The sequence below is a fragment of the Argiope bruennichi genome, chromosome X2 (assembly GCF_947563725.1).
Source record: "Argiope bruennichi chromosome X2, qqArgBrue1.1, whole genome shotgun sequence".
NCBI lineage: Eukaryota > Metazoa > Arthropoda > Arachnida > Araneae > Araneidae > Argiope > Argiope bruennichi.
In genome coordinates, this window is record NC_079163.1 from 5,303,994 (window position 1) to 5,325,564 (window position 21,571).

The window sequence follows — 21,571 nt, forward strand, 5'->3', positions numbered from 1 at the left end:
TTCGTGTTTTCGTGAATAATAAAGCGTCTTTATCAGTTATTGAGTACTTTTTTTACCTGCAATCCACTGACGTATTTCAAAAATTTTCCATAACATGATGTTATAGTGATCTTACAATCTGATGATGAAACACATCACTATTAATTTCTTGCTATGTGTTGTCGTCTATCTGTAAGTCTTTTGTCGAAGTTATTAATGTGCAATATTCTTATTAAACATATCGTGAATTGTTTAACATCCATTAGAATCATTTAATGAGTCGCCCTAATTTAGCTTCTTATTGTCAACTGTGAAATTAAAAAGGCTAGTCAAATTACCCAAAGCAGCTTTCTGATGCTGGAACCTGTAACATAAAGATTGTATTAATGTAGTTCCGTATCCGGTTGACATCTCGGGAACTTACCACTGGCAACTTGCGAATTCTCAAATTGTATAGACTAACTCTATAGTAAAGGATACCAACAGGCTCTGATTGGTCGATTTCTTTCGCACAGACTTTTCTAAGCTGTAGCTGCTGCAACCCTATGTGTTGTTTAGTTTCGGCGTACTTTTTTGTCTGCTCTTTTTCAAAATGGAGAAATTAAATCATCCAGAGAAATACAAGTATAAAATAATTGAGATTGATGAGATAACTATTTTTCATATTTCTGATCTTAATAAATAAAGAATTAGCACATGTAACAGTTTTTCTGTGAAGTATTATTAAAATAAACTTGAAAATCAAGCTTTTATTTTACGGAAAATGGTAGGCCAATTTTTTAATTCAATTTTCATGTTAAAATTATTACCATAAAATATCTATATGCAAATATACTATATTTAGTAAGATATTTGGATGACATTAGAACATTAACTAAATCTATTATTATTGAATTAATTCTTAATTCTAATTCACATTAGAATTAAGAAAACATTTTAAAAAATTTCAGATCTGACACTAAATGGACTTGAATTTAAAAGCTTAATAGACCAGTTACACCCAATGAGGGGTTAAGAACTGAATTAAAATATTGAATTTTTATAACATTAATAAATTTGTGATCTTCAAACATATCTTAAATATTTTTTAAATAAAAAATAAAGACTTTAGATTAGCTTATTATTATTTAAAACTTTACTTCATAGCTTTATAAATAATTATTATAATAATGGAATTAACACTTATTGCTCTCATTATTGATGATTATATAAAAACTATTTTTACAGGTATCAAAACATATGAAAGAAAGTAAAAATACTGGATGCCCTGCAGTTCTTAAAATTACTATTTAAAGGTAAGTTTTAATTATTTAAATTTGATTAATAATAATACCAAATAATATATAAAATAATACATGAATAATAATATATAATCAAATATATGAAACATATTATGGAGAAACATATTGCAAATACTTGATGTATAGTTGTCAGCACTAGCTTTTGAACTTTGTTATAAAAAAATCATATTTTTATCATGTCTTAAAATGTATGAACAACATTTCCATAGTTTGGCTTTTTGAGAATTGCCTAGAGATAAGGATTGCCCTCTAATTTCTGTCTTTTTTTTTAAGTTTCAAACTTTTATGTACTTCCGTTACAGCACACTTCAATAGTTTCATAATCCAGTATTATCTAATATTTCATATCTTAAATATAAAATGAAATTTCTAACTACAAAGAGATTCTTAATTATTTTAATAACTTACAAATAAAGATTATTTTTATTTTATAATACTGAATTTAAACATAAAACATTTTAGATTTGTCATGTAATGTATATATTATGTACATGAAAAATATTTATATTTTCATAACTTTTAACTAAATTAATATATGACAGGTAACTAGTATATATTGTGGCATACATGACTGGCTATCCTATTCTATAGTTATTGTGATTTAAGCTTCTAATATAAAACATCAAGAATAAACTAATGAATTCAGTTTTAAGATCAAAACCCTATGCTCCATAGAAATAAAATTGAATTTATTATATCTTTTTATCATGAGTTGTCAGAAGATCGAGATCAGAAATTTTTATTTAGTGTGATTGTTAATTTTATTTGAAACTTATATACTTATAAAACTAATTTAAACCAAAGAAAAAAAAACAGGTTATATTTTTCTTCATATGTGTTAATATCTAATATCTGTTTTGTTTACTTATTTATTTTCCAATATCAATAATTATTTCTTATATTTCCAATAATAATTTTTTTATCTCTAATATTATTATGAATTATCATATTTTGAAAAGCTTAAATTTTCTTTGTTTTTATTTTTGACTTTCAATATATCCATGATAAAATATTCAAATTGTTTTAATTATAGGTATTTTTCACTGCCAAAACACAAAGAATCACTCCCAGAAGTTATAGAGTTTCCTGCATTATGTGAGCTTCTGTATTCTCATAATCATTTGCTTGATAGTGCTGCTGTTAAAAAGTTCAGACCATTATCAAACCTAATGTGAAAACGTCTAATAGAGTTGTTTGAATTAGGACATATAGCAGCTTCTGCAAAACAGATGTTGCAAATGGAATTAGAGCTTCAGAGTGATGAAGATTATGAAGAAGCATGAATGGACAGTTCTAAGCTACCCTCATAATCTGTCATAAATCACTTGCTAAATAATGAATTTATGAAAATCTATCAATCACAAAAAAAAAAAAAAAAAAAAGCAATATCCTTAGAGAAATTGAAAAATATATTTTCTCTTACAGTCAACAGCTATTAGTAAAGCTGCTTTTTCAAAAGAAAAGAACAATTTGGTGACTGCTATAATGACTCCAATAATGAAGTAAAGTATAGATTTACTTTGCAATGTCCAAGAATTGATAATGGTTTATGCATCTAGCCATATGGACAGATTAAATCACGATGTTTACTTTTTATTTCTTCATGTGTAGCTGGTGGAATACCTATTGGGTGCATCATCACAACTACAGAAGAAACTAATGTTTTTCATGAAGGAGTGAAACATCTTTGTGAGTGTTTCCCTGAGAAATGTTGTTTATTGCAAAATGGGTCACTGATTGTAATGACAAGTGATGATCTTAAAGAAAGAAAAGTTCTGAGTGAAATATGGCCTAATTCCACTTACTTACTCTGTCAGTTTCATGTGCTGAAAGCAGTGTGGTGATGGCTTATGAACAGTGAACACAAAATTCTAAAAGTGCACTGTCAAGAACTATATTTTTCTTTTAAAGCAATGATGTATGCAGAAACTGAAATGCAGCTGAAAGAGTTGCTTCAAAATATGTGGGAGAATAGCATGGTCAGGAAATAGGACAAGTTCATCATATATTTGTGTAAGGTTCTCCAAGAAGCAATTATGGTTCACTTGTCATAGAAAAATGCTTTTAACCAGGAGAAACAATACAACAAACTATGTTGAAAGTTTGTTTAAAGTTTTAAAAGAGACCATACTTGGACAAGTGAAAGTGTGCCGACGCTTTATAAGCCAGATAACAGCTACAAGACATGAGAAATTTCTTTTGTCTTGTGGTCATGTTACTCGGCTACGAACCATAAGGTTGCGAGTTTGATCCTCGCCTAATGTCAATAGTAACAAAAGCGTTTAGCTTAGTTCAATTATTAGACTTCATCGTCACAAAGTTTCAAAAGTATCTATATTGTAGATATTTAGTTTTGTGCATTCTTCCAAATAACTCGTAAAGTTTTTGTCTGATGATAAAGGGACTCAGAACATCAGATCACTAAATAAGTGCAGTACTTATTTTGAAATTGACCACTATTTTGTTGATTTGGAAAGTTTTATTTGTACTTGTTTGTGATATGAATGGAAAGCTTTGCAAGCATTTAAGTGCTATGATTCTGAAGCAAAATAAACAATCAACATTTGTTTATTCACTAGAAAGTAGGAAATTAATGTATGAAGTGGCTACTGGGAAAAAATTGGATCCAAATAGTACTCTCTTCCTACCTTTAAGTTTTAACCCATCCCACAATCAAGTTTTTCCTTTTTCTCAATCTAATGATGCTCTACAACCACAATTTTCTTCTACAGCACTTCCACATTCTTCTAATGATATACTTTTGCAATTTGATAATAATACACTTCCACATTCTTCAAATGACACACTCACTTTCACCTACAGATATTGACAAATTTTCACAGTCTTGCAATGATAAAAACGTGGTTCTACAAACTATTAACACTATTTCACAACCCATTGCAGCTAAATATCAAAACTCAGATATGAAGCAGATAATGATGATTATTTACAAAAATTTGATGGTATAAATAATTGGATTAAATCCGGATACAAAATAAGTCCCGATGTTTTTAAGCCAGCAATAAAAAAATGGTGAAGAATGTAAACAAGTTTGGAAAAACAGAAACTGGATTGATGTCCTGCCTTGCATAACTTTGGAAGGTACTTTTTTAAACTTATTTTTGTAGGCTTGTTAAATTTACATTAGAAAATTTGCAAGATAAAAAATAAGATTTAATGTGTGACAATTTAATGTTTATATTATATTGTAGCAAAGTTTTTTATTTTTAAAGACTAAACTTTTTAAAATCCAGTTTTGAAGTCTGCTTAGCTTTAGATTTCTTAATTGTTTGATGCTTTTCTTTTAATTTTTATTGCTGCAAAAATTGAAATTGAAAGAGTGATAAATTTACTACAATATACATTCAGTTCAAGAATCTAAAAATATGTTGTTAAAATTTTAGCTAAACAGTTTATGGGTCTCTATTAATTTTATTTTAATGTTTTCTTAAGTATAGTTAATGCTATATGTCCAGGGTTAACACTAACAACTTATCATTTTTTAGACCACACTTAAAGAGTTTAGTGGAAGAAAGTGTCAAATGGCAGTTTGAAAACTTATAAATTCATCTTTTATAATATGGTAGGATCTATTCTATAGACAATTTAATAAGGTAGTTTCAATATGAAAAGAGGTTTTGTAAGTTGCTTTCTTGTATTTTTGTATTTTTATACATTCTAAAGCTATATTTCTTTAATTCATTAAAATGTTATATAGGACTTTCTTCCACTAAACTCTTCAGTTCTATGATGAAAGTTGGGAGAAATGTACTTAGATTTCTTCTTATGTTTTTCCCTCCTTTTAGAAATCTTAACTACTCAAGCAGAGTTTTGAAATGCAGTAGAAGGAGAGGCAATCAAATACCTGTCCAACCTACAGCAATTGCAAGAACAAATTCAATTTATTGTGGTAGGAAAAGTCAAGTTGGTGGAGCATTACCACCTGCCCTAAAAGAACATGTATATGGAATTTTCTCTGAGTTACCTAAAAAAACATCCAAAAACAAAGCATAGTTTGACACATTATGTTGAAAAGAATGTATCTCTTCCAAGTTAATTTATACGTATTTTATTACTTTCATGCTTCAAAAATATGTTTGTTAGTTGTAATTTTTTTTATGCATGCTATAAAAATGTATTAGAGCATTTTAACAGGATTTGAATGGTATTAAAATAATTAGTATTAATATGGTATAAAATTGAATACTGTTATGGTATTAAACAGTACTTATTTCATGAAACTCTTGTATGTTAAATATTTTTCAATTTATTTTATATATAGATATACTAAAAATTAAAGAAGTTGACAAAAGTATTTACCAGTTGCTTTGTTGTGTATCGAAACATTTTCAGAAGATGAATAAAATATACCCTTAAAGCCAAAGAGTCCTGAATTTTTTATTGATGTTATATGTATTCATATATATCAAACACAAAATCAAACTTGAGCTGTTATTTGATGGGATTTGAAGTTATTCTTTACATGTACATTCTAAAACTTACTCCTGTGCATTGAAGTCATTCTTCCCCTGCACTTTTTTTTCTTAGTTTTTATTATTATCTGCAACACTCTTCAAAATTCTTGAATAAATTGTTGTCAAAGGAGATGGTCTTAAGCAGTGTATAGAAAAACCAACCAAACAAAAAAGAGTAATTTATGATTTTTTTATCATAAAATATAAAAGTTGAAAAATTATTTCCTGGGGATGGAGAAGGGATATTGGGAAGCACATAGCCTCAAAGGACTTTCATCTTCATTTCCAGCTGAAAATTGAAGTAGTTAGTGACATAAAACATAGTTTATGCTTATTTAAAATATAAAACACTAGATATTTATGATTAAACATCTGATTAATGTAATTGGAGAGAGTGTTTTAAAATTTTTTTATCCGTATAATTAAATTGGCTAGTCATGCCAGAGGATGAAAGGTGAAGTGAAGAAGGGATTTAACATAGTGCTTCAATTTAAAAATGATAAGAATATTTTATATTAGAATATCGAAAATATTAATTTTTTTTAACTTCAAATATAAGAAAAAGAAATATATCAAGTATTTATAGTTTTTTCTATCTTCTGTAAGCATGTATTTCTATATTAATTATAAATCTATCAATTAAACAAAGAGAGAAAAAGCGGTAGGAAAAATGTATCCCTAATCCACAAAATTTTTCATTCTAAGAATTGTAAAAATAATCAGTGTTATGCTATTATTATGAGATATTAAAAAGTAAGTCTACCATCAACATCTTATACATATGAATTATTTCACCGAGAGTTATAAAAATTTTTTTTTTAAACATAAATGGGCACAAAAGTCTTCAGACTATAATGAATGTTTTAATTTATTTGTAAAAAGAGATCTTGTCTTCAATAAGTTTTTCATTTTGATGTTTTTAGATATATTCTGTAAATATAGTTTACAAAGGAGGCAAAAATAGACTATAAGTATGTAAAAGATTCATGTTTAAAATCTGAATATATATATTTTTAATAAAATAATTTATGTGAACAGAGTGCGCAGTAAACACTATGAAAAAAATGAAAAATGAAATTTTTGAATGAAATGAAATTTTGAATGAAAAATGAAATTTTTGAATGAAAAATGAAAAAAAAAAAAAAAAAAAAAAAGAATAAAAATGAAATTTTTCATTTCAAAGTACTTAGCAGTGATTTGACATGTTATGCCATTTTTTGTAACTTTATTAAATTGTTTCATTGTTAAGGGCATGAAGACATATTATTTGCTTTAGACAAAATTTAAGCTGTATTCGCTTGTGGAAGTAGAAAAATATTTTAAAATATTGTAAAAACTTAACTAATATATTTAACTCACAAATACTAAAGATACATGTTTTCAAAATTTTAATTCTTTGAATGTCCGAAGAAATTGTTTTCAAATGGAGTTAAGGATATATGAGTTTAGATATTAAAAAAATAAATATTAAAATTCTTTTTAACATGTCTTAATAAAAAGTTTGGAATAATTAATAAAAGTTTTGGGAAATATATTAAATTCCTTAATACTATTTATTACTCTGAAATATATTTTCATAAAAATAAATGAAATATGTACATTTATCCCCCCCCCCCCTTTATACATGTAATATCAATCTGGAACACATATACAGCAGAAAAGATCAAATCCTGAAACCTAAATTCAAGAAATAAAAAAAATTACAATTTATTAAAAATGTTTTTGTGTTTCTTCTTAATTTTATTTTGATATAGCTAAAAAAATTAACTACAAAATCATATATTCTGTTAAAGCTTACATATTTATACATTTTGGGGCATTAAGTAATCATCTTAATTACTTAATGTAATGTTAAGTAATTATATGTAGTTGATAGGAAAGTATCAAACATTCAGCCACAAATTTCAATTATATAATAAATTATTATAATGGCAAGAAAATCATAGAAAAATTAGAAGTATATATTGCACAATTACGTTCATATAGTTTTTATATTTCTATGCATAAACAACATTAATTACTTCTATTACTAGTTCCATAAATTAGAAATAGAAACGTTTTTCACGCTTGAAATAGCTTTCTATTTGGTTTGAATTAATGTTTCATTAAACGCAAATATTTAGAGAGTACAATTATATTAATAAAATTAAATCGTGTTGAAATTCCCGCGTCTCTTCCCTAAAACTAATGAAAACTGCAAGCTTTGAGCCAAATAAGCGATAATTACATTGATATGATTGCAAAACATTGCCAAAAAGATGCCAAGGCTTAAACCAATCGGGTCACGTCGGTATCCTTTACAATAGAGTTAGTCTGTACAATTTGCGAACTCGCACTGAACTTCAGCAATTGTTGTAGATTTGGCGATATAGACATATTAAATTCGTAGAGAATACATGTTACGGAATATAAGTGAAAAAGGCAAATATTTTCTGTAGAGAAGATATTTCTTATAACATTTGTGAGATGTCTTCAAATTTAACAGAAAAGTTTATATATTTGTTTCAAGTCACGATTGGCAACATAATTCACGGTCATGTGTTGTTATGCATGTTCTGTTTATATTGCTGAAAGATGTCGAGATGGATTCGGTACCACCGACCGCATAGTTGTCAGCTTGATTTCTTGTGATAAATGTGAATTCTAGTCATTAGGTGATTAAAATAAAAATTAAAGGTTAGAAACATGAAGCAGGCCTTTCAGTAGATCAACCAGATTAATTTTTGAAACTATTTTTGTGTTAATTAACTTGTGTTCGAGTTTTGTTTTCCTATACAAATTTTCTGTATTCTTTATTTTTGCTGATTCAATTAATTCTACATGGCCTACAAACATTCCTGAACTTTCAATTTCCCCCCGTATATCAACTTTAAAATGTTTGTAAATCATTTTGAATTGTATATACTCTTCAAAGGTATATAATTCAATATATTTTTGTTCTATATATGATAAGTTAAATTTCTCGCAATGCTTTTAAAGTATTTATTAATTGAAACATATTCGTAATCTTTATTTTTCACACAAAACTTGAATTTTTTTTTCTGCGTAGCGTGAAGTGTTAATGATTTGAAACATGAGTGTTCCCGATTATGATTTGCGTTCTGAAGACCATAGAACTGTTCTTGTTCTGGTCAAACAAATAGGTATGACTCTTTTTCTGTTATTTTATTCATTATACCAATTTTTTTGTTTTTAAAGAATAAATGTCATAACTTTTTGAAAACGTTTTAATGTAGAACATTGAGATTTATCATGATTATATTTTTCTGAGAAGTTATATCATTCTAAGTGATTACCTATTACTATAATTAATATTTAATTGCCAGATTTATGAATCGTGTGTTAATAAATCGCAAACAAAAATACAACAGTAATAATTGATTTTATTTGAATAATCATTTTGTATTAAAATTTCAAAATTCTTTCAAATTATTTTTGCTTTTAGAATTGTATGCATATTTTATTTGTTAAATCATGCAATATTGATCCATTCAGTCCTGTAATGTAAGCACTGTTGTACTAGAAAGAATAAAATAGTTACCTTGGAAATTTCCTTCTATGAAATAAAATGAACACAATTAGATTTACTAATTTATAAATATGTGATCATTATGATCAATAGGGAGTCAATTATAAATGAATTTGACTTCCAAGAGATTTAATTTTTGTTTGCAGGATTTGATAAGGGTGCTACATATATTCAGCCTTTTTTTTTTTTAATCTTAAAAACAAAATACTATTCAAAAATTTATAATTATTTATTTATTTGATAAAACATGAAACAAAACAAAGAATATTCTTGTAGAAAATATAACATAACAAAAAAAATTCAGTTTTATTTAGAATTTCAATGAAATTGTACATTTTTAGTTTATACATAGGTAAAATTAAATTGAATTTTATTTAGTATTTAATATTTTAAAATGTTCATGATGAACAGGAGGTATGTATTTTAATAAATCCATCATGTCCTTGCCTTTATCCAATGTAATAGATCTCAATTTTTTCATACATAAAATATAATTTTATATTTCTGAAATTATTTGTTCTTCCTCATAGTGGTGGCAAATCGATAATTTTAAATTCAGCATTCTCTTTCTATCAAAGTTTTGTAGATCATTTTGTATTGTGCATCCCTTGTAAATTATCCAGCATATAGTTAAATAATTCATGGTTTTTCCATCGGTATTTTTATTTCTTTTTAAAACTGCTTTTTCCAGAAGTTGGGTTGAAAATAAATATCCACGTTTATTTTCATGTATTAAACATTTATTATGTTTTCGACAATTTCATATTACTTTATAGTAATCCTGGGGAATATACAAGGAACTGGTTTTCCGGATTGTCAGTTCTACCACTCCAAAATCACGATCATTTGGTAAAATTGAATGTTCTGACAACAAAAATTTGTGATCAATGATATTTATTTTATTGTCGCTGTACTGAATAATCAGTGTTGGAAGTAAACTTATTATTATCAAAACACAAAATTAAGATATACTTTTTATTATTTATGAAATACTGTACAACCAAATATTTTCATTATCAAAGATAGATAGTAACACCCTAGAATTCAGACATAATATCAAACAGCCACATTTGCTTCACCATACAGCAATCATAGCTAAATTTTGCTGTTATATATTCAGTCAAAAATAATTTCAATCCAAGATGGACTTCACCACTTACAAAATAAACAGATTTTTAATACTGTTAAAAGCTAAAACTTCCATCTCTAAAATACTAGAATCTGATTTTTTTTTACTTAAAATTATTTACATATAAAAAGATCATAATATTTTATCTATAATTACCATTATCTCCATTTTTTTTCAAAAATGGACTTGCCCCACTTTCAAAATAAACGGCTCATATCCTGTTATGTCTTGATTAAAAAAAAAAGGATTACATTTAAATCGGTAGTGGTATTTTAAATTAAATCAATCCATAATCAGTATTAAAAAAGCAAATTGCATACATTCATCAACAATTGTAAAACCAGCGAAAGGGTATAAAAAAATTTCACAGCTATTTTATACTCAAAGTAAAAATGCCCCTTATTTTTGCTCTAGTTTTACTGTAGCTAGAAAAAAATTTTACTGTAGCTAGAAGTAATTTGTGTAACTTGTGCAAGTTAAAGTAATATCATTTCTTTTTTCTTTGAATTAAAGTGATGGGAAAAAATTTATTTTAAATTGACAGATTAATTTATCATATGCTCAGTAATTCTTTTTTCCAGTTAATAAGAATCATTTAATATTGCTATTTAGTTTCTTTTCCATCACCAACCACTTTAGTTAAATTTGAAGTGTATTTTAAATAATTAATTCAAAATTACCTTTTCTACTCTTTCTGTGTTCAAATCATATCTGTCTGCATCTTATTGCTCTTTTATCTTGTAATTTGTAAGAACACAAATTTGTAGCATATAACTGATTCATATATTTCAATCTTAGATTGTTTGTAAATGCTATAAATTTCTTTAAAGTTGCTATAATGAAACATTGTTGTAAATCTGAAAATGCAAATTTTTGCCAACTATTAATTTTTATGAAAACTTTCACTACATTCTAAAAAAGTAATGAATGCTTGAGATCATAAATTTGTTTAAAATTTAGTATGTTGAATTTATTTATAAGTAAGATATCATCAATTTCATACAAAAATTCAGAGCCTTTCACTAATTTTTATGGCTGGTTGTGAAAATCTGAAATGAATGATAGTATATTTTTTCTTGTTAAGTGAATTTTTCAGCTGTTTTGCTGGGAGATGGTTCAGAATGCTCTAATGAAAATCAGTGTATTTATAATTATTAGTTTTATTGAAGTCAGGATATTGTTAATAAGAAAACTGAACAAATAATTTTCACTTCCTCAGTATTTATTATAAGCAGTGTCTATTTCACATGATAATGAGAGGGAGATTTCAGTCAAATGTTTATGATACGAACATAATCTTTTAATTTTTAAAAAATTAAAGCCTTCTTAATAAAAGAATTTATTTGTACTGTCTTATATTCTCATATTTTCATATAAAAATGATTTCTCAATAAAATTATTGAAAATCAAATAAGTTAAGAATTGGAAAGGAAATATGATAAAAGTTTTACAATGATTGTTAAAGTATAAAATTTCTTTATTTTTATGCATGTACAGTATGCAAATTAAAATTTCACAAAACATGCCGGCAGTACAAAGCAATGATATATGAGTGCAATTAGATTATCAAATTAAATATTTTATATGATTTTAATGGAAATTTATAAAAGAAAAAAAATGAATCAACCCTACATCTTTGATGTTACAGCCAGTATTTTCTCTGCAGTAAGCAATATTAAAAATACGAGTCCATTACATCGGAATTCTTGAAGATTATATTTGAGAAATTTAATTATAATGGAATGCTAAAAAAGGCCACACAAGCATATGTTGTTGAAAATTAGATAAAATAAATATTTTTTTGATTAAAGATTGTTATTCTTTAGTAAATTTTTAGTTTACAAATAGATCATAAAAACTAAATCTCTTCTGATTGTTTAATTTAAATATGACAATCAGAAGAAAAAATCCTATTTTTTAATTTATGGAATTAAAAAATAGGATGAGATAAGTCATTAGATAATTAAAATAAAAAATTATTATTGTGGAAAAATAATATTGATTAAATACATCTCTTACTGTGTATTTGTATCTTGCAGCTCAGTAATCAAAGTGGCCTCCAATTGATCAGAAACCCTCAGTCAAATATATTGATATTCAATGGAAATTTGTCCATGAAAAATGCCAAATTGTACTAATAAATGCTCAATATAACAAAAAAGGAATAAATAGGCTGCTGACTTTACTAATCCCTTGTCTAAAATTTATTTTCAGAAATCTGAAACAAATAACGGTAAAAGTAGGTGAAACAAGTAACAGTAAAATACAAATAACTGTAAATGAAACAAATAATGGTAGGTGTATAACTGTATTGCAGTATGTGAAAGGTTGTGCAGTGCACAACAGCACTAGGTCAAAAAGATGCTGAACTCTGCCCTTTTAAAAAAGTCCAAACAGAAAAAAAATATACATTTCTCTTCAAAAAGCAAATTTAACTTTTTATTTCTTTTTTGAGGATGGTGAAATTCCAATACTCATTGGAACAGACAATCCATCTTTCTAGATATCTAAACAGAAATTTTTTTGTCTTGTTCAAATATTTCTAAGCATGAAAACATGTGAAACTGATATAGTATATATATATATAAAGATAGACACAGCCAATAATAAATGTATATAAAGATAGACACAGCCAATAATAAATGTATATAAAGATAGACACAGCCAATATTAATTCTTTTTTTTGTTATCTGCTGTTGACTTTTGCAATTTTAATAATTTGTGTCATTTTTTTTTTTTTTTGTGTGTGTGTGTGTGTGTGTGTGAATTGAATTAATTTTTTTTTTTTTTTTTTACCTGTTCAATAATTTTACAAATTTATTTCCTTCTTAACAAATCACTGGTCTTTTTTAAAAAAGGCATATTTCAAATTAAGTTATGAAACACTTGTTGGGTACAAGGAAGTCGAGCTGGATAGATGCAGTAACCCCTTTAAAGTTTCAATTATAAAGTTAATTAATGTGCTCTATGAATAATTGGAAAAACTTGGATAACACTGCAAAAAATTGTGCCACATATTTTAGATGAAAATTCTAAAATTTAATTTTATATATTCATGGTAGTTTCATGGTTCAAAACATATACTAAACAAAATGAATACTCTTAACAATATTCTTCAGGTTGAAAATTTTAATATTTCTGAGGTTTTTGAAAGTTTAAATAAATTAAACTGCTTTCTGAAAAATATATATCTGATAAATGTTTCAAAGATATCTTCACAGATGGTTAAGAACTGTCATTTTCTCTGGATGTGGTACAGGTTTTAGAAGCCATAGAAACATTAAGACCATAAAAAAATCTTTCAAGAGCAAAAACCAGTCTATACAAAAAGAAGAAATGAAAATTTATTTTGGAACGTTAGGTGTTGTAAGAATGTCTTTAAATGAAAGATTTGATATCATCTCATTTAGAACTTTATAAATTTTTATGGAATTTTTCTGACTTCAATAAATATTCTAAATGAGATCAACTCAATTTATGTCAAAAACTTAATGAAGCATGAATTGAAAAAACTCATAGTGACATAAGTAATAAAAATTTTGAAAAAAATATACTATTGCCAATAGAAATTCTAAACTGTATTGTTGTCCACAATTTAATTCATCCCTTTCTTAACAGTCATATTACTTTATTCATTTTATTAGCCATTCCAGTCTCAGTAACTACAGCAGAGAGATCATTTTCAAAAATTGAAAATAATTCAAAATTGCTTTGATTTGTTTTAAATCAGGAGAGATTGGCAGATCTTACAATTATTTCTATAGGAAGTGATATTTTGCAAAAATTAGATATGAATTTACTTATAAGTAAATTTGCTGAAAAGTTAAATTTTTATAATGTAATTCCTACCAAACATTAAAATTATTCTGTTTAAAATTATTTCAATTTATTTGTTTATTATAAATATGTTTTATGCCTAGGCAATGTGATCAAACACAGTTTATATGCAAATCGATTTAATGTGTTAATATAATTGAATGTTAGGTAAAGTACATTTAATTATTTATCTATATTTCTACATAACCTATCTCTCTTTACTTATATATTTTTCAAATATTAGCATATATTTTATGTAAATTTGTTTCTAATTGTAAGGTGATAATGTTAAACAATTTATTTGATAGTAATTAATGTTAGAGTATTATTATGCATCATTTGCAATATGTTATTTTTTATTATGAATGTATAATTCTTCAATAAATATATTTGAGTATAGATTTTAATAAAGCACAAAATGTTTACATGTTAAAAATATTTAATAAAAAATAAAACATATTTTTTAAAAAATCATATTTTATTTATGTTGATAAAATTCATTTCAAGTGTTAATCATAAGACATTTGCACAATAATATTGAATAGGCTTGGCACTGTTCTGATTAATTAGCATATGTCAACTTTTGACTTGAAACTAATTTTCTTTTTTGCTATACTCTGTGTCTCCAGCCATGTATTTAGGAAGATGTTAATTATAAATTCATGCATAAATATTAACAGTGACCTTAATTATGATTTATTTTTTATGTACTTAATATTCTTCTCCCACATTTGTTCCTATCATGTTTTAAAGTGGTTGTTTGAATAAATGTGTTTTAAACATATTCTTGATTAATTCTGTATATCTAATGTACTCAACTTATATGATATTAATATTCTGTAATTTCATTGTATTTTAATTTAATCTGAAGGTGTTGATTGAGTTATTTGTTGTATCATATGCCTGACTTTAAAGAATTATAAAAAAATTCTTCTATCTGTTTGAATTGTTAAATTCTAGCATCTTGCTGTAAAATTTATTTGCTTCAAGGTATTTCCTAATGCATAAAGCAAGATAGTTGAATTCTTGGACTGCTTATGTTTCTTTATAACAAGTATTTTTAAGAAAATTTTAAATCATTTTGGAGAATTATTTTCATTTTCATCATTTCTCAAATAATTAAGTAGAAGATCTGTATTTTATTTGAACCCATTATCCCTCTATATATGTTCTGTTTGTCAGCATTTGCTTCAGAAGTGGTATGTATTGGTTAAATATTAAATTAATTACATATATATTGTTATCAATGTATTATTTTGTTTTGTTTTAAAATAAGTTTCAGGATAATAGGAATTATAAGTTTGTAGATTTTGCTGATTATAACTGAAAAAAAAATTTGGTTAATTAAAAGATATTTTATTAGTTTATTTTCTAAATGTCTTTATTTTATCATACATGCTGCTGAAATGTAAATTACCTTTAATGTGTTGTCAACTATTCTAATTTATTGATTTTTGAAATTTCTTTTTATTTGTAGGTGATAAAGTCAGTAAAAAATCTTTCTCCAAAATTTTTGAAAGGATTAAAAGTGTCCAGTATGTGACTATTCGCGAGTCTGGCTCTACTCGTTTGATTTGGTTCCGGTACGAAACCGATTACTCTCCAGAAAATAATGATTGGGGAGATTTTCAGACTCACCGAAAAGTTCTTGGCCTTATATCTATTGGTATATATTTCTCCATTTTTTATATATGATTAAGATTTTAATTGATATGATAAGTGGCACTTTGATTTTAATCAGTTTTTTTCTTTTGTATATAGTTGAACAAAACAAGCTAGTTTTGCTTGCATAGCAAAGGGAAATGATTTAATAAATTTGCTTTTTAATGTAACCTCAATATATAAGATATCATGAATGCATACTTAAAATTGTTTTATGCCATACATCTTCTATCCTTAGGCATTTATTATATACACTCTCTGGTTAAATTACTAGGTACATCAAAGATAATTTAAATATATTGCTAAACTAAAATCTTTGCTTTTGATATCTGCTTGTATTGCCTTTTTTATCGGCAAATAATAATTCTTAAATAATTTTTTTATTCAGCCAAACTTCTGTGATTAACATCTCCTTTGTCAGCTTCCTCTTTAACAACTCCCATTCATTTTCAAGTGGATTCATATCTGGTGAATTTCTAGGTCCGGATAATAAAAGGTGGTAAAAAGGATTTTCACAGTATGATTAAGGATCTCCATTCTGCATCAAAACATGAGATTCTTATGGGAATAACTCTTTTTTCTAAGGTAGTTCATTCCTTTTGCAACACTTGCTTGTACTGTGCCTTTGTACCATTAATTTTATGAAGGTGCCCAGTACTCTTGTTGCTAATTACTTATCATATCATTACTTCGATAGGATGTTTTAAATTTCGAATAATATATAATCTGGGGAGTATTTTTCACCTAGGGCTTTCCTGAAAAACCTTTTTTTTTTTTTTTTTGAAATGTAGAATCACCCTTTAAGCTAGGCTTGAATTAAAGAGAAAAAAGTCAGACATTCAGATATGACACATTTCCTCAGAAAAGCGGATATAAACGTTTTCAGAGATGAATATATCATTCTTGGGATCATTGTAGATTTGCATTAAAATTTTTGATAACTTGTTGGGATGGCGCACAATGGGCTAACTTTTTGTGTAATGTTCTAGTGTGAAAACTTCGAATTCATAGCACATTTTGTAATACTGGCGAAAGCCTATCAGAGCCCGTGCGATACTCAGAGAAAAGAATGTAGTTTGACTGCGCTTTGGGTTCCAAGTTCAGCATTTGAGAGAAATATTTGTATTCCTTTGTTTCATCCAGTCGGGGAATATCTGGAATGAAGTGAAACAATTGGTCGTTGTTTTGTGTGTAAGAGATGATCGTTAGCTCTTAATGAAAGTAGCCATTTTATTTTTGTCATCTTTTAAGCATTCTTTTTTCATTTTTATTAGTTTTTTCCACTTAGGTATTCTCTGTCATCAGGATGGCATATATCGTTTCTAATAGCCCAAAATGGTGTTATATTATTAAAAATGAACGGGAGGGTACAAATACTGCTGGAACTGACTAGTAAAAAATTAACTCAGGGAAAAGGATACTGATTTTTATCTGTTGGAGAAAGTATTAAAAAGGTTGATGTCATTTATTATGATAAAAGAGGATTTGCTGCAATATCTGACTATATAAAAACAAAGAAGTTTAATGAAAAGGTGTTTACAAAAAATGTGAATTATTCTTTACCAAATAATATTTTCTGTGTCATTCGTTATCTTCAGAAGCAGTAGCAACAAATCTTACTCTTATATAAGTTAATTATACTCTTTGTGTCAGAATTTCAAATGCCAAGCCCCTAATTTGATTGCTATTTCACGACACGAATCCCAGTGGGTGTTGGTTAGACCTCATTAAAAATTGTGCATTTTACAGAATGAAACTTGGCGTTGCAAAAATATTTTTGCCAGATGTTTTGAAAAATTTACAATCTATGAATTTTCATAGAATTTAAATGAAGTTATATATCCATATAAAACGTTTATGTGGACGAAAAATCAGGCCGAATTTGTCAATCGTCATTTGGTCATAACTCGCAAGCTCGAATTGTTTACATGCTTGCTTAACAGGAAATATAATCAAGTGGTACTTTTTTGAAGTTGAATAATGCGAAAGAAGAAGTTTTAAGTCGAACCAGTGGTGTACCTGCATAAAATGGTGTGCAGGGCAAATGTTAAGATGGCGGGCCCCTTCCTATATTTCTTTTGATATGAGATAATTTTTTCTGAGGTATTATGCAAAAGAGTATAAACGCTGAAGGTACAATTAAACTTAAATAATACTATATAAAGCATTTTTAAATTGATGCAATTTTCACATTACAAATAACTTCATAGTGATCATTATATATGGACAATATTTAAATAAAAAAAGTGGCATATAAGAATATTTTTAAAAAATTGTTTGTGAAACAAATTTGATAAAACTTGTTTGAAAAGTTTTAACAAAATCACACTAAACTTACAAAAACAAGGAAATTTTATCTATTTTATTTTTAGTAGTTTAAATAAAGTCAAATAGTTGATTTAATACATGCAAAAAAGGCAAAACAAGTGATTTCAATTTGTACTATACCTTAAAAAAAATTCTAAAACTTGTGCAAATCTGTTGATTTATAGAAAAGAATATATAAACAAATAATAATGAAAAGGTTATGTTCATTATTTTTTCCCTTGGTCATTACATAGAAACTCTTAATATTGAAATAAGTCTCTTGTTAAGATATACAAAATCATTTAAAAGTATTGGTAACTAAATTTATATCTGTATTAATATAGTATGCAGAATTATTTCTCGCACATCGTTAAGTTTATCTTACAAAATTTACTGCTAATAACGTTTATTAATATTTTATAGATATAGCATCCTGCAAGAGGATTAAAACACATTTTATGAAATTATATACTATTAAACAAAAACTCGAAAGTATTGATTTAAAGATGAACACATTAATTTATCTATAACAGCGGTTCTTAACCTATGGGTCGCGACCCAAAATTGGGTCGCGCTGACTCGAACCAAAAAAGTTAGTAATACACCAAATTTCAGACATTTTAGAAATGACGACTTGAATAAATATCAACAATCGAAAATGAATGTGATTAACAAGCGATTAAAAAGCTGATTAAAAAGCGAGAGCAAAAAAAATACGTGTGATGATAATAACGGTGAGAACTAAATGGAGCAAAGCTGGCGAGGGCGTACAAGAGAAGCGCGCCAAATATTTGACCTTAGAATATTAAGTAATGAATCGATGAAACCGAACAAACTTAAAAGACATTTTGATGCAAAACATAAAAATTTTTCCTTTGAGGGAAAAGATCGTACTTTTTTCGAAAGAAAAGAAGCCCATTTAAAAAGACAGCGTTTGGATGCACCAAGTAGTAGTGGTTTTATAAATTCTGCCAAACAAGCTACACTTGCTTCTTTTTAGGAATAAGTTAAAATGTCAATTATTTTCAAAAAGTTATAAATATATTTTAATTTGGTCAATAAAAATTATTAAAAACACTTGATTATTAATTAAATTTTCTTGGATCGAAAAGTACTTTTGTTTATCTTTATTATTAAAAAAATAAATAAAAAATTTGTAAGTTTAAAAAAATCCTCATCGTAGGATTGAAGATTTTTTAAAAATACGATCTAAAATAAAGCAATGAAAAAATTTTGACTTTTTCTCAAATATTTCTCAATTTTGGGTCGCGGCTTAAAAAGGTTAAGAACCACTGATCTATAACATCTAAATCTGCACTCCATGATTATATATATATATATATATATATATATATATATATATATATATATACACACACACATTACTTGTGAAAAATTTTGAGACCATAGAGTGTCTTGAATGTTTTCACCTTTCTCACTTTTGTTGATATGAAAGTGCTTATAATTTCATTAAAGGCAGTTTTTTCCCTTCTAATTTTGCTTTTTCTGTACTCAAAAGAGCTAAATCACAAAGCCCTTTTTTATCCCATTTAAGTAAAGTATAAGCTTTAGTTTACTAAAAGATCTTTCACAGCATGCAGTTTATGTTGCTATTGTCAAAAGTATCTGCAGAACTATTCGGAAATGTATTTTCATCTCATTAGTTGATAATAAATTGAATTAGATTTGCGGGTTTTTTTTTTTTTTTTTTTTTTTTTTTTTTATCTTGACATCCGACTTGATAGTAATATTTTGCAATCAGAAATTTCATCATGAAGTTTCAGGCCATTAAAATCATGACTGTAAAAATCACCTAATTTTATACTTTTTCTTGAAAGTTACCGCAGTTGATTCCTTAACATAATTCTGCATTCAAAAGGAATCCAAATCTGCAATTCATTTCATTCAACCATAAGAATCTTTCATTGATCACCATGTGAATGTGGTCGAGGATACTTTTCATCACTCTTCCCGTTTCAGAATTTGTAGGTAACCCGCATCTTGGGAGAGCTCTCATTTCTTTTCTTTTGTCCTTTGCCTTTTTTTTTTTTTTTTTTTTTTTTTTTTCTAATTGGAAATTTTATTCTTGACATCTGATTTATCCTCCTCTTAGTGCTGCATTATCTATGAGCTCTTTATCATTATTAAAATTATCTTTTAGAGTTTTTAAATCCAGAGATAGGTTATGGAAATTTATAATAGTGTCTTGCAATTTTGAAAATATAAAAGTGTTAAAAAATTATAACTGTACTTTCTATTGCTTAAACTCTTTGCATTTGATATAGTTTTAGGATCAGTGTACCATATTTTACAGAAGTTGCCATGATTCATCTAAATATTTGCTTACTAGCTTCAGCTGCTCTAGAACTCCATCTCATGTTACTTTCTGATTTAACACTAACTAGTACAGAACTAAAAAATTTCTCCTAATAGGAAATGAAACGAGAGAAAAACATGTAAAGAGCTTTCTTAGTACCAAAAAATGTAATGATTGCTGAATCTTACTTGACAGAATGAACGCCAAGTAGGTTAAGTGAATGATTTTGACAGTTAATGAAAATTACCAGAATGTTCTTTTCTGTCAATCATTTCTGCACACCACTTTAATGCCCTGCCACCATTGCTACATTATCATAACACTGGGAATGACAGTCTTCCAAATCCAGTGCATTGTTTCTTAGTTGGTTCTAAAGTTATATCCACAGACTTACTACCTTTATCTTTTCACAGTGAGCATGGTCTGATGTGGAATTAAACAGACTCCCATAATATTTAGCCTCGCGGGTGCTTTTCAAAAAATTATTACGTACAGCTAAAGCCATTAAATGTATAAATTTTCATTCTATGATATACATCCTAAATGATTTTCGACGTTGGATTGATGTTCTTTCATGACACGATCAAAAATTGGTAAAAGCTTTATTAAGTAAAGGAAACTCCTTTCATAGTTTCATTAAATTCCTACTATTTCTCTTTGTTCTCTCAGAGCTGAATTTTGGGCAGAATGGTACTTAATATAATGAAGTATTTATAATAAGATATTGCACCATTTTTTACATTCTCTTTTATTTTGAAATTGTAGTTCGGTATCAATTACTTTTCCAATTTGATTTAAATATATCTTCATTTCTTTCCATTGCGTGTTTCCAGTTACGATGTGTTTGTGTGTGTTTTTAATTTCCTTGGAGATAAATTCGTTCAGGAGCTTTCCAGTTACTAAAACTACATTGTTGTTCCAGTACTGATCTGTTGTCTTCCTTAGAAAAAAGAAAACAGAAACAAAATGCAAAATTTTTATGAGGAGAATATACTAAGAGCGAGCAACTTTTTCGTCACAACTAGTTTCTAATCTTCTTTTATACCAGATTTTGTT

The 21,571-nt window shown here is 26.8% G+C and overlaps 1 protein-coding gene across 1 annotated transcript in view; it reads left to right on the top strand.

Annotated features, from left to right (window-relative positions):
* Window positions 1-8,163: 8,163 nt before the first annotated feature.
* The window catches only part of LOC129960367 (trafficking protein particle complex subunit 9-like), a 63,847-nt gene continuing 50,439 nt past the window's right edge, over window positions 8,164-21,571 (top strand). Inside the window, exons 1-3 of the mRNA XM_056073774.1 lie at window positions 8,164-8,669; window positions 8,805-8,898; window positions 15,707-15,895. Coding sequence (XP_055929749.1) covers window positions 8,829-8,898; window positions 15,707-15,895 — 259 coding nt within the window. The 5' untranslated portion in view covers window positions 8,164-8,669; window positions 8,805-8,828. The remainder of the gene's footprint in view (window positions 8,670-8,804; window positions 8,899-15,706; window positions 15,896-21,571) is intronic.